We start from the raw sequence: 14,360 nt of genomic DNA, 5'->3' as shown, positions 1-14,360 counted from the left end.
CTTCCCCCCTGTGAAACAGAAGCAATTATCCCAGCTATTTTACCTTCAAGGCTAGCCAAGGCAGATGCCAAGTCATCCTTAGTGACATAGGTGGATAGAGGCATTGGAGATAGCAACAATACCTGACAAGTGTAATGACTCTGATTGGCCAGTTGCTTCAGGTCTCTCAGGGGAAGATAGTACAGCAGGAGCAGGGCAAGGATTTTCTAATCCTGATGGTGGAACAGATGTTCCCTTCCCTGCTGCGCCCCATCCACTTCTTTTTCTGGATGACATTGCTTAAAATAAGTAAGACCCAGAAAGAGAGAAAAAACCTCTTGCACAATAAGGCAGACAGACTCTGTGATCCAGCATGCGCAGTTATCACAGAACACTAACCTTCTCCAGTGGTATTTGCAGCCATGTCTAAGACTCCATAGACTCAGGTACCCTCAGTCTTAACCTGCTCTGTGTTCCCCAACAAGTTCTGGCCAGTAGTACCAGCATACAGTTCCAGCCAGTAGCTCCACATGATTTAACTGAGCCGGCGCCAGGTGCACGCTCGTGACATCAGATGCGTGCATGATCACTGTGCGCGTGCGCGGCCGGAGGAGGTACACCTCCTCCTTGTAAGACACCTGCGTATAGCCAAAAAGCTAGATGTAGCCAAGCTGACCGAAAAACCCCTTTAGACAAAGGCCGGTACACAGACTAGTGATATCTAGTGGCCAAACACGATGCTGTAGCAACTGGAGAGAAAAATGCAAATCTTCCCTGCAATCTTTTTTTCAAAAAAAGAGAAGGAAAAAAAAAAACTTAACAGTCCCGCCGCAGGATCCTTAAAGGACCCAAACTTCACCCATCACGGCAGGCTTGTCAGACATTGGACCTTCAAGGACCGGGTCCCCCTTTATAATGGGGTCAATACCCTGCGGGCAAAACTCCCTGGGATAAATAATCAGGGTCCAGTGACCAGATGGGTCACATTACATGCAAAACCTTTAATCTTCTTGGCCGAGACTCAGGTACCATCCTTTTTAGCTCTTAGCCATCCGAATGGATACAAACAAAACGCCCCTTAACTGGGACATTGTTCTTAGGATTAAAGAGCTTTAATAGCCATGACCATCACCTTTAAGACACTGGCGAAAAAAACTGAGGTTCTTCCTGTATGGGAGGGATTATATGGGGAGGACTGTCTATTGGTTGCCAGTGTCCCTTCACCTATAGGTGGCGTATAACCCAGATAGTCCTTATTACCTGCTCTGTGTCCCCTGATGTACGATAAAGAAATATATATTTTTCCACAGAATGACACTTAAAAAATGATAAATTCCCAGGTGTAAGAAAACTTTAACTTGTATTACCCAGCAGCTTAGGTCTTAAGAAGTCTAGCACACTTATCTACTCAATTCTGAAGGCAATTTTGGTTATGAGCACATTCCATTAGAAAACAGGCTGCATACGCTGTATTTGAGAACTGCACAAGTCCACGATAGAAAGTTATTAACACATTTCCACACAGACCTGATGGTGGAATCTCTGAAGAGACGATATCAAGCAGCAACTTGCATTGTACTTAATTTCCTTTAAGAGCAAGTGATGAAAAGAAAGCCTCCAGATAGAAAACCCCAAGCCTTGCTAGAGTTTAATGTAACAGTCAGGATGTTCTATTGCTGTAGTGATGCTCATGCATAATTAATAGCAGAACATCAGTGAGCTTTCATGGCTTATAAACCTACCAAGTAGAAAACCAGGCCAGCACGAAGCAACACACTCTGCTTCTAGGCTACATATTCTCCGAAAAAGGAAATTAATTCAATCGACCATCATAAAATACAATTCTAAAACTTTTGTGTGAAACTATACATCGCCCAACTTTCCTTAAATAATAAAAAAAAAAAAAAGTCTGAAGTTCTGAAACAGTTTAAAAAACTTTCAATAAAATTAAGGAATTGCAGTTGAGACAAAAAAAAAAAAACACAAACCTCAATTTAGGTTGTGTGCACTTGCTACTTCCTGTTATAATAGCCAGCTGCAGCAGCATCTGATGATGATCATCATCATAGAGTCCAGGCACCCTATTAGTAATCAGCCAGAACTTCAGTCCCTATTTGTGTCAACAATGTACTGAATGACTCTGCATTCCTTCCTGAAGTGGTACCGCTAACATTTTAATGTGTTTGGGGTGCACACAGCTCTAAAATAGACAATAGACTAAACTATACTAATTATAAGATTTACCATTAAGTGTATGAGTGAGAAGTGTTCGCGCATAGTGGATATATGAGGCTGGATAGGACAGGAGGTAGAAGTAGATCACAGCCCACGCAGGCCACAGTTATGACATGAGCAGGATGCCAGGACGCTGGGTATGAGGAGTAGCTTCTGGGGAAATACCTTTAGCCTTCGCAACTGCATTTGCTTTATGGACCAGAGCAATTTTTTTCAAGGGCCTGTTTATACTGCAGCAATATTACTTTAAAAAAATTCTACACAATCTACAGCCAGAAATAGGTTACTTTCTTCTTCTTTTGATTAATGTTTAAAAAAAAATAGTGTGACTGTAGATAAATATAAATTTTATTCTATAAAAATGTTTCCAGTTTACTATCAAGTTAAAACTACAATTCCGGCACAAATCATTACAAAGATATTTACAAATTAGACAACTTTTTTTCTATGATTTTATTTTTTAATGTAACAAAAAATAAAGTATATGTTCTCCTAAATAATTTTTCTCTGAGTGTTCACATATGTGTATTTAATAAATCATAGTTTCCATCATTTTCATGTAATTCTTCCATCTGAAGTACCTGATTAATCCCGACAGTCCCCTTTCTTCCTTGTTCTAAACTGACCACACAAAGCACATAAGATGATCTGTGCTTGTGTGGTCAGTTTTCATCCTTTGGCTGGAAATTAAGGAGGTACAGACACACAGCATGCCTGTATTGGGTAGTTTGTTCAGCCACCATGGCCCCCAAGTAGTCACAGCCTGCCTTTGGCACACATCTCCTGATCACAGCCTGCCTGAACATGTCCCCTGCTCAAACACAGCCTGAACAGACCATGGCATACAGTCACACAGTGTCCTGTAACTAAGCTGCCCCCCCCCCCCCCCAAGTATTAGAAAGAAGGAATGCATGGTTACATGACAGAACTTTTTAACCATTTCTGAAGCTAAGCAGCTAAGCAAAAGTAGTTATGGTGCATGCATGGTTATAAATATTAAAAAGTGTCTATATCAGGGGTGTCAAAGTCAGTTTCTTCTTGGGCCGCATCAGCATTATTATTGCCCTCAAAGGGCCGGTTGAATCTGAAAGACTAGATGTCCAGAGCACCCCACCCCCTCTTACATCAGATGTCACGAGCCCCCACCATCAGAAGTCAAGAGTTCCCCCATCCTCCCGTACATCACAGTACACCCCCCTAACCTTGTGCTGCTGCTGGGAGGAAGCTGGGGCGTTGCAGGAAAGCAGAAAGTGCAGGGTCTAGAGGACGAAAGGAGGGCTGGAATTCTCCTCCAGCTGCAGGAGAGGCGTGAGAACCACATGAAATGGCCTGGAGGGCCGGATTTGGCCCACGGGCCTTGCGTTTGACACATGTGGTCTATATCATTGTATGTTCACAACTACTTTAATAAAAAAACTGTTAAAATAAGCAGCAATTAAAAAATAGTCGGGGGGGGGGGCTTAATTAGGGCTAACCAAGGGTTAACCAATAGTGGAGGCAGGGGTACAGGGATAGGGCATGCTACATACATGAGTGAAGATTTTTTGATGTACACAGCACATCTAAGCTACAAGACTGGTTTAATGACTAGCATCAAAAATAATTTGTCTTAAATTTTTCAGTTTTATAATATTTATACTTTTGGTGTCAGTTAGCATTTCATAGACCCTGGGTATCACGCCTGCCAACCTAGTTCCTAAGGGGAACTCTAACTCACCATCACAACTCACAAGTGACACTCTTTTAGACTAAATTGTTGCAAACCTAATTTCATCCTACAAATCAATATACTGCTCATTGCCAAACAATAGGAGAAGTAAGCGTATTATTAATGCCCACCGCAACATCTCCAATGCTTGCTTCCTAATTCTAGCCCCAGAAAATAATTGTTTTGTTATGGGCAGCAGACATGATTTGTTCTTTCAGTGATCAGGATTGTTGCAACTGCCTGGAAATGCATGCAGTATATGTATTTTACACATGCAACAATGTTAAGAGTTGTATGAAGAAAAGATCTTTTCAGTCTTAAATTGAAAGAATGGATACCTGTACATCCCAAGTTACAATTCACAAAATCTATATTAAGCTGAGGAAAAGTCTGTAATTGCTTATAAGGCAGGAAATACATAGCTTGTCATTCTGAACCAATAAGATAGGATGTTGTCTGTGATGGGGTATATTCTCTACAGGCTCAGAAACCTTGTGGAATATGGCTGCACCCAAAAACAAAAGGCAGTTCTGCACTGGGCACCACAGTGGCGGGTATTCCCATGACTGATCCCGAATTAAGTTTGTGGTCACTTGGTTTTGCATGGGTTTTCCCTAGACCTGCACTGGATATATAGGGCATTTAGACTGGAAGCTCCTTCTCTGATAGGAACTGATGTATATATATATATATATATATATATATATATATATATATATATATATATATATATATATATATATATATATATATATATATATAAATATGAGGCTGAGATAAGGAGACCGTTATCAAATAGGGAAACCTACTATAAAACAATTAGACATCAGTCCTGTTTTCCGTGTACAATCTAGAATAAAAAAGATCTTAGCATCAGCTGTTCGAGCAGGTATTATTGATAACGACACACAAAACTATTTGGTTAATGAAAATCCAGTTACTCTGGTAATATATATATTGCCGAAAATTCACAAAGATCTTTTGAATCCACCCGGACGTCCCATTGTTTCTGGGATGGAGTCTGTCACAACACCCCTGGCAAAATATTTGGATAGATGTTTAACACCATTAATTATGAAGACTAGATCATATATCCGGGATACTAGTGATATTTTGTTTAAGATACGTGGGGTTAATGTCGTGCCAGACTCCCTCCTAGTAACATGGAATGTAGGTAGTTTATATACTATCATTCCACATGAATTGGGGATTGAGGCATGTTACCGTTTGTTAAAACACTCGGGTTTATACAATAGTGATCAGGTTTTGTTTTTGTTGGATCTGTTGAAGGTGGTATTGGAAGAAAATTTCTTTTTGTTTAAAGAACAGAACTTTATGCAACTCAGAGGGGCATCGATGGGTTCTAATGTCGCACCCCCATACGCTAATGCATTCATGGATATGGTGGAAACTTCCTTCATTTATGATAATATACAATTTATGAAGCACTGCAAGTGCTGGTTCAGATTTGTGGATGATGTATTTGCAGTGTGGGGTGGCGACATTGGTTCCTTATCGCTGTTCAATGACTATATTAACCATTTGATACCTGGATTAGAATTTAGTATGACATACAGCTCTGAAAAGATTCCATTTTTGGATACAATGTTAACCTTGGATGACACACGTATTATTAGTGATTTATACACTAAGCCAACAGATAAAAATAAACTTCTGCATTACAATAGTTTTCATCCAGTTGGTGTTTTTAAATCTATCCCTAGAAGCCAATTTACACGAGTTAAAAGAATAGTAACTAACCCACAGACTTGTGCAATCAGATTGAAAGAGGTGGGTGAGAAACTGACAGAAAGGGGATATCCTTCTGAGATAAATAATAAAGAACAGAAACAAGTCATGACATTTGCAAACTCACAAAGTTTTCAAAAGGAGGATCCACTTTGTGTCACAATTTCACCCATTCTCCACCGAAATACAGAAAATTGTTAAGAAACACTGGTCTATATTGGGAGAAAATTATCCTAATGTTCCGGAATTTCATGCACCCCCACTACCATCATACAGAAAAGGCAGAACCTTACGTGACAGGTTAGTGAAGACTGACCAGTATGTTGATCCTAGTCCTATTGTAACATTTTTAGGACCAAAAAATACAGGCTCTTATCCATGCCCGAGTTGCATTCAATGCAATTCAATGATAAAAAGGAAAAAACTTTACACATCCACACAAGGGATATGATATAAAAATCAAGGATCATTTTACATGTCAGTCTTCATATGTTATATATATCATCAAATGCCCTTGTGGCTTATATTATGTTGGTGAAACCACCAAAAAAGTTAAGTCAAGACCGCATTGCCCGACATAAATACTCAATAAAGGACAAACTAATTCAGTTACCACTAGCGAGACATTTTTTGGAAAAAGGACACTCAGTGTACCAATTGAGATTTATGGTTATTGATAACATACCTAGAGAAATAAGGGGAGGAAATCGTGAACTACAACTTAGGAAACGTGAAGTCCAGTGGATCCATTTTTTAGACACTTTACAACCGAAGGGGTTAAATTCTGAATTCGACTTTTATTTATTTTTATAAATAGTATCTTTATAAATGGACCTTTTGGTCTGATATATGTGTCTTACACCTTCAACAGTGACAGCTATATCCAATACTGCAATATATGATTAATTGTGTTATTTCATTGATTGAAATACATGCTTTTGTGGAGTCTCTTTTATTGATAAATATTTTTCCATTCCTTTACTATTATGACAGAATATACTGGATATGACTAATTATACATAGGGAAGAATCCGTGCTTTGTAACCTTATCTCAGTCCTCCTGATGATCAACTGGAGACACCTGTGTGAATTAACTAATGACTGATGACTTGTGGATTCTTAATTGATGTTTGAGCATATATAAGCCTTTGTATTTGTATAGAGATTTAAGGGCCATACACACTACAAGATTTTCTGAAGACTTTTTCCTTCATATTTACCTTTTCTATGTAGTGCAAGGGCCTGCCAGATTGCATACAAATTGAAAGTGTTTAGGTTTGACCTCATATTATATGGTTTTGGTAAGTCTAAAGGAAAAAGTCTTCAGAAAATCTTATAGTGTGTATGGCCCATTAGATGTATTTCTGTATGAGGAAGGACGTTAACTTTGGAGTCCAAAACGTTACTATCGAAATACTCTGATATTGTACTGGTATGTACTTTTGAATGTTTTTCTAATAAAGAAAGAATATTTGTGCAGCAATCCCTGTGGACTTTTTCTCTTATATATACAGCCTGTGGGATGGCTTGATTGCTTTGCACACGACTTCAACGAACCATTGCGGTTGTGCTGCTCACCATACTTTTGAAATATATATATATATATATATATATATATATATATACACACACACACACACACACACACACACACACACAATGTGTTTATGGAGTTACATAAAAAAATTAAACATATCAAGTAAGGATAGTTTAGCTGTTACACAGAATTTTCATTAAATGGACTTCAGGAAGGCATAAAGGAAAATGTAGAGCAAACCTGTCTTTTTACCTGACCAAACCACAAACTACAGGCAGTCCCTGGGTTACAAACAAGATAGGGACTGTAGGTTTGTTCTTAAGTCAAATTTGTTTTTAAGTCGGGACAAGTAAATTTTTTAAGTTTAGCTCCAGCCAAATAAATAATTTAAGTTTTTTGGATGGCATAGGGAAGGGTTAGCACCCCTGTATCATTTGTTTTGCTGTCTGTGCCCCCGTTCAGAAGATTTCACCTCACTTTCTGTCCCTATGACAATTGTATTTTGAAAATTTTTGGTTATTGTGTAAACAAGGATGGGTGATAAAGCTTCAGTGGAGAAACCTTTTTCCCATGATAACTCTTACAGGAGTGAATTTCCCTTCCTAGGGCTAGATTTCCTTTCACTTCTTGTTGTCGCTCTCCATTTTTAAGTAGTAGTCATTTGTAAGTCAGATGTTTGTAACCCGGGGACCGCCTGTACCAGTTACTTGCCAAAGCAGACACCTTCATGTGCTTGCACACTTGTAAAGATCTATTCTTTTATATGAAACACAACCAGCTTCAATGATTCATCCCCTGAAGGATGCCACTTCATTAGTCAGCAAGGCCTCCCATCACAGTGATAACCTAAGACTTAATCAGGACATAGATTATGCAATTGTCTTCCCTTCCATCACAGGTCAATGCTGATGGGGGAATGCCTCCCACAGTATTATTGTGTTCTACTGACGGGGAGCCTTTCCTGCCAGCAGAACACAATGATTAGTGTTGCCTGTGGCACTATTTGGAAAAAACTCAACAGGCTGGTTGTACACAAGTTGATCAATAGATCGACTTGTGTACAACCAGGGTGCCCATACAGGAATCATCATTTTGATCCATGTATGGCTGGCTTTAGACAGAAAGCAGGAGAGTTAACCCATAACAACATTGATGGCCTTTGACTGCTTCCAGGTTGCAAAGTCAAAACTCTTGTACACTCCCCCATGTGCGCTGGGGAACGGGAAGAGGGGAAATCAGGCACTTGCAAGAGAACCAACCTAGGAGTGGAGTCAATATTTGAATAATTTAGCTCTCCAGGTTTGGGAAGCATTAGTAGAAGACTCTGAAGTGAAAAAAAAAGTATATGCCAGATTTTATGACGTACTGCTGGTCTGTACGTGTGCAACAGGTTAGCTCTTGTTTTGAGTTTGTTACCCTTTTTGTTATCAGTTGCACACAAAGACGGTAATGTTTTCTTCCTTCATATTCCCTGACCTTGCGTTAATCCACTTAATAAATGCACAATGAAGCACCCAATATGGCAACAACTAGTCTAACTTATCAAATTGTGGGCTTTGATATAACCTCTGTATACCTATACAGTTATAACTGGCCATTTGGCGTCATTGTAGATTTACTTTTATCTAAACATACTTTCCTCATTCAAATAGAACAGCTGTAATCTATCAGTCCAGCTCATCTGCTTTCAAACAAAAGTACATTTCAAGAACAGACCTCTCTAATACCACAGTAATAAACACTTAAAATGGGCACAACATTGGTTTGAGAGTGTTATTTTCCCCCCAATTTAGGGAATTCATAAGTAATTAGACAGCATTGTGGACGTCACCTCATATTTTATCGCAACTGCAGTGCTGCAGCTGTGTGCTGGGATCCAGTAAAGGCCACCTCACAGGTGTACGAAAAAAAAAAAAAAAAACAAAGAGTACCTTAAATCAATACATTATTATTATTTATTATATTATATTATACAGGATTTATATAGCGCCAACAGTTTGAGCAGCGCTTTACATGCCTATAGAATTCATTTCATCATGACCAAATGCACAGGCTAGGTCAACAATTCTTAAATTTAATAAAACCAACAGCAAGCAAAACAAATATATCAGACCTCTAAAAGAATAAATCTCAAATTAGAACTTCTGAGGTGGTCTTCTAACATACTGGTTTCCTGCCAACACAGGAACATAACCAAAGTGCACCAATACATTCAGGGTTGCTGTTAGAAATCGCGGGGCCCCATACAGACTACCTGGCAGGGCCCCCCCAAGAAAATATTAAAGATATATTTAGCTAAAATTACAACAAAATCACTATTAGCAGACACAAATATAACATAACTCGCATAATTCCTGCTAAATCTAAAAAAAAACAAAAAAACTATGTTAAATAAAAAAGAAGATGAGATGAGAAAAATATACAGGCTGGGCAGTTGGAGCTCAGTGATCAGAGAGACAGAGAAACAAAGTTACAATTTACAAATAAACTCCTGAGCAGAGATAAGTGCTGGGAGGGGGATTAGTGAGGGACAACTGTCTCTTTCTCACCAAATAAAAGCTGATAGCATGGAGAGGGACAGATCAGATTCAGGTGCTGGAGGAAGATTTCTGTATTTGTTGTCCATCACTAATCCCCCTCTCTGAGTGGGCCTCCCTGTGTGCTGGGGCCCCCTACAAGAGGGCTGGTGGTCCCCCCCTATCAGCGGCCCTGAATACACTGCATGCACATCTGCCTCAGTATGGCTGTACAACAGCAGCCAAGGCCTACTAGTTACAAACTTGAATATTTATCACATCCAAAATATTGGACAGCAAGCAAGAAAATTATTGAATAGAAAAGTCCCTCTCATTCCTTAATTTGTTTCACAGGGTGCACAATGGTGAAATGCCACGAGTTATGAACACAATAAAAGACCTGTTGTTCCTACCAAAGTTGGTGAGCATGGTAGCTTCTAAATGTGTTCCAATATGCCAGCTTGCACAGAAGAAGCTCACAATAGAACAGTTAAAAATGTAATTGGGATAAGAAGATTTCTAGAAATGTTATAGAACAATCCTCCAAACATCCTGAAATCATCAGGATCAGTTAATAATGGCAGATCACTGGAGACAAAAGAACACTGCAGAAAACTATGGAAACCCTTTGGGGGAAAGTAATAGTCATGATGGAATTTTTGGGAGATATTTTCTTAGAATAGGTTTCAAAGTTGCATGACTTTGCCATTTTAATGTTCAAATATCATAGGGCCAAGAAAACATGAAAATGTATTATGTCAAAATAAGTTTCTGTAGTAATCTATTTTTACAGAAGCTTGTTTGAAAGGGAGAGACCATTTCCACACTGTATTGGTCCCAAGCATAGTGTATTCATTTTTGGCAAAAAAAAAAAAAACTATTTTTGACACAATCAAGTTCCAGGTGTGTATCTATACATGGAAAGAAAAGCAGGGGTCCACCTACAACAGTAGTGTCCACACTATGGCTCTCCAGCTGTTCAGGAACTACAATTCCCATTATGCCATTATGCCTATGAATGTCAGAGATTTACAATGCCTCATGAGAATTGTAGTTCCTTAACAGCTGGAGGGCCGTAGTTTGGACACCCCTGACCTACAAGAAGCTAACCCACTCCCACCTAGAAAAATCCACTGTTCTCCAATCAACAATAAGTGTCAATATTGCTCATTAGAGAGCAGTAGCTGTGACTGTTCAGGGGGCATAGTGGGCTTTTGAAGACAGACTGCTACTCTAACACGACAGCAGTCCTTACGTTCAAACAGCTGCCAGAATAGCAGATTTAATTCAAAATATCTCTCTCTAAAGAGTATATTCTGATGAAAGCCATAATTTTTGACTATGTGGATATTAGCATCCCTTAAAAACAGGTTTTAAAAAGCCTGCATTCAATAAATGTAATAAAAAAATTCAAATAAAATATGTGATAAAAATCTCACCTGGCATGATAATTTCAGGGAATCCCATTTTCCGAGCAACTGCTGTAGACCTATCTACAAGATGAGGAAATTCCTTGCGAATCTGATGAATGTCACCAGGCAACAGTTTCATTGTGACCCAAAGACCTGGAGGAGGAAGGAAAAGTTTACACAATGCTGTTTTACCTTGATTTCATCTAAGCCTTTAATCACACGAGTTGTTTTCCACAGCATGTAGCAAATCATAAAGAAAAAGATCATTTTACAAGCTTTTCTACTTAATTTGTGTTCTTTTACATGCATTACCATGTGACTTATTTGCACTCACTGTGCTTCCCCCTCCTTTCCTTGTCCGAATGCCGCTGTACAGATGAATAACGAAGGCTGATATCAAGACATTGTCAGATAAATTGTGCTAGCTATGTGTAGAAATATTGAACCACTTCAGCTCCGGAAGGTTTACCCCCTTTCATTACCAGGCCATTTTTTGCGATACGGCACTACGTTATTTTAACTGACAATTGTGCAGTTGTGAAACACTGCACACAAATAAAATTGATGTTCTCTTTTCCCCACAAATAGAGCTTTCTTTTGGTGGTATTTGATCACCTCTGGGTTTTTTTTATTTTTGTGCTATAAACCAAAAAATAAACCTGCCAATTTTTGAAAAAAATAAATATATATATTTTTTACTTTCTGCTTTAAAAAATGTCCAATAAAAAATGTAAAAAAATCTAATTTGTTAATTAAGTTAAATGTATTTGTAATGTTTTTGGTGAAAAAAAAATCCCAATAAGTGTATATTAATTGGTTTGCACAAAACTTATAGAGTCTACAAACTATGGGATAGCAATTTATAGCGGGACTGTAACATTGCGGTGGACAAATCGGACACCAAGTTACACTTTTGACACTTTTATGGGGACCAAAGACACCAATCCAGTGATCAGTGCTAAAAAAAAATATGCACTGTCACGTACTAATGACACTGGCAGGGAAGGGGTTAACATCAGGGGCGATTGAAGGGTTAAATGTGTTCCCTGGGAGTGCTTTCTAAGTGTGTTGGGGGTGGTTGTGCTGTGGGAAGACAGAGATTCATGTTCCTGCTTAGCAGAAACACAGAACCTCTGTCTTTCCTTGTCACAGAACGGCGATCTGCCTTGTTTACATAGGTGGACCGCTGTTCTGCCTCTGTTGGGAATGATTGGGCGGTGATTGGACACAGCGGGAGCAGATGGAAGGGTGCATGGGTGCCGCATGCATGGGTGCCGCATGCATGGGTGCCGCAGACCTGGAAGCACGGGATTACATACCTGAATGTGATTTCACGCAGATGAGCCGCTGCCCCACAGTATATGTAGGTGGGGTGGTAAGTAAGAGGTTAAAAGAGTTTGCAAAAGAACTGGATTGAGTTACACATTTTTTTTTTTTAAACCTGCCAGGAGCTCAGTCTTGAATCAGTAAACATGTTTTTTATACAAAGGAAACTAACAAAGCAGAACTTTTCCCATAACAACATAAAAAATAAATGTTCTTTAACAAGAAACATACTGTACATTTCACATTAATAATTATGCCACCAAAATTAGTGCGCTGTAAATTGCCTCCAGCGTTGTTCCGGTTTCTTCTTGCTGGAGGGCTACCATTTTGTTTAGGCTGTCAGCAGATCAGCCTCTACAAATTCAGCTGTGCCTAAAAACAGAGCGCAACTGAGCATGCGTAGAGCAGGTGAGACAGTGTATTACTGGATTTTAAACAGTATAGGCATTCATTTTTTTATCTACAGGCTGAGCCGCCAGCTCTAGTCCACCCCAGCCAGAGCCGCCAGCTCTAGTCCACCCCAGCTAGAGCCGCCAGCTCTAGTCCACCCCAACAAGAGCCGCCAGCTCTAGTCCACCCTAGCCAGAGCCGCCAGCTCTAGTCCACCCTAGCCAGAGCCGCCAGCTCTAGTCCACCCCAGCCAGAGCCGCCAGCTCTAGTCCACCCCAGGCAGAGCCGCCAGCTCTAGTCCACCCCAGGCAGAGCCGCCAGCTCTAGTCCACCCCAGCCAGAGCCGCCAGCTCTAGTCCACCCCAGCCAGAGCCGCCAGCTCTAGTCCATGGCATGCCTGAGACACTCTGCCATGTCCTGGATAAATCTGACATAGCTAAAATGTAGGTTTAGTGGAGGAGCTGTAAAAAAGTAGTTTTTAAGAAAGTCAACTCACAATCTTGCCTAATGTAAGATTCACTTTAACCAAAAATACAACAGCCTTTCAGCAATGTTGATATAAAAACAAGTCTAAAGAATTCTATTTGCACAAAGCACACGAAAACGAATGCAGGTAATATAATGAGATTTGTTCTAACAGACCAACTGGATGCACGTCTCCTGTGGAGGTGAGAAATTATCTGCTCCTTGTTCTAGAATGCAATCATTAAATTTTAATTAAAATAAAAACCTTCCATTTGGTACAGTGATATTTTAATTACAAAGCAGCAGAGAGAATTCTTGCGGCAGCTGGGTCACAAATGTTAATATTGCATGAAGCACATACCTTGACCTTTGTGGTTAACTTCCTTGGCGGCGATGACTTTGTTGATGACCGTCTGCAGGAAATCATTCTCTCCCGCCACCCTGGGTGAAAAACGGGATGATAGGTTGAGCTGCTTGTGGCGGATGACGTCATCCAAGGCTAGCCTGGAGGGTGCACATCACAGACACCACCACAGGGGACATAGGGCCACAGGAACAAGGGAGTGGATGAGGTCAAAGCACAAAGTGCAACAGAGCGCATGTATTAGTCCACAAGAGACAGAGAACAGGAATAAATGACAAGAAAGAGATAGAAAGATCAGTGATCAGGAAATAATGGCAGAGGAGAAAAAGCAAGTTTAGGACCCTAAAGCCCTGCGGAGTGTGTCTGTGACAGTTCCCAGAAAATTGGAAACCAGCACCCAGAGGTCAGTCTATAGCTAAAGTTAATTCAAAATATCCCCCCAAAAAAGGTGACATCCAAATATTCTGATTTTTTACAAGAGCAGCACAAAGGCTTAACGGCATTGAAGAATGTAAATTATGTTACCTCCGTTTTCTGTGTGCAAAAGTGTTTTTGGCTGCACAGTTTTGTGTAACTCAAATCACAAGTGGGTATACTTGACTTATTGTGAATATAAACCTAATAACACACATTTATTACACTGCAGCTTACCAGTCCTCCAGTGTCACTCTAGGCCAGT

At 39.8% G+C, this 14,360-nt stretch overlaps 1 protein-coding gene across 1 annotated transcript in view; it reads right to left on the bottom strand.

Moving 5' to 3' along the window:
* The window catches only part of DOCK1 (dedicator of cytokinesis 1), a 696,032-nt gene that overhangs the window by 491,182 nt on the left and 190,490 nt on the right, over positions 1–14,360 (bottom strand). Inside the window, exons 12-13 of the mRNA XM_082266717.1 lie at positions 13,679–13,758; positions 11,164–11,289 (exon numbers count right to left, since the gene is read on the bottom strand). Of these exons, the coding sequence (XP_082122843.1) occupies positions 11,164–11,289; positions 13,679–13,758 (206 nt within the window). The remainder of the gene's footprint in view (positions 1–11,163; positions 11,290–13,678; positions 13,759–14,360) is intronic.

Source organism: Pelophylax lessonae (genome assembly GCF_965119305.1).
Source record: "Pelophylax lessonae genome assembly, chromosome: 9".
Lineage (NCBI taxonomy): Eukaryota > Metazoa > Chordata > Amphibia > Anura > Ranidae > Pelophylax > Pelophylax lessonae.
The sequence above is the reverse complement of the archived record's forward strand: the minus strand, read 5'-3'. Positions and strand labels throughout refer to the sequence as shown.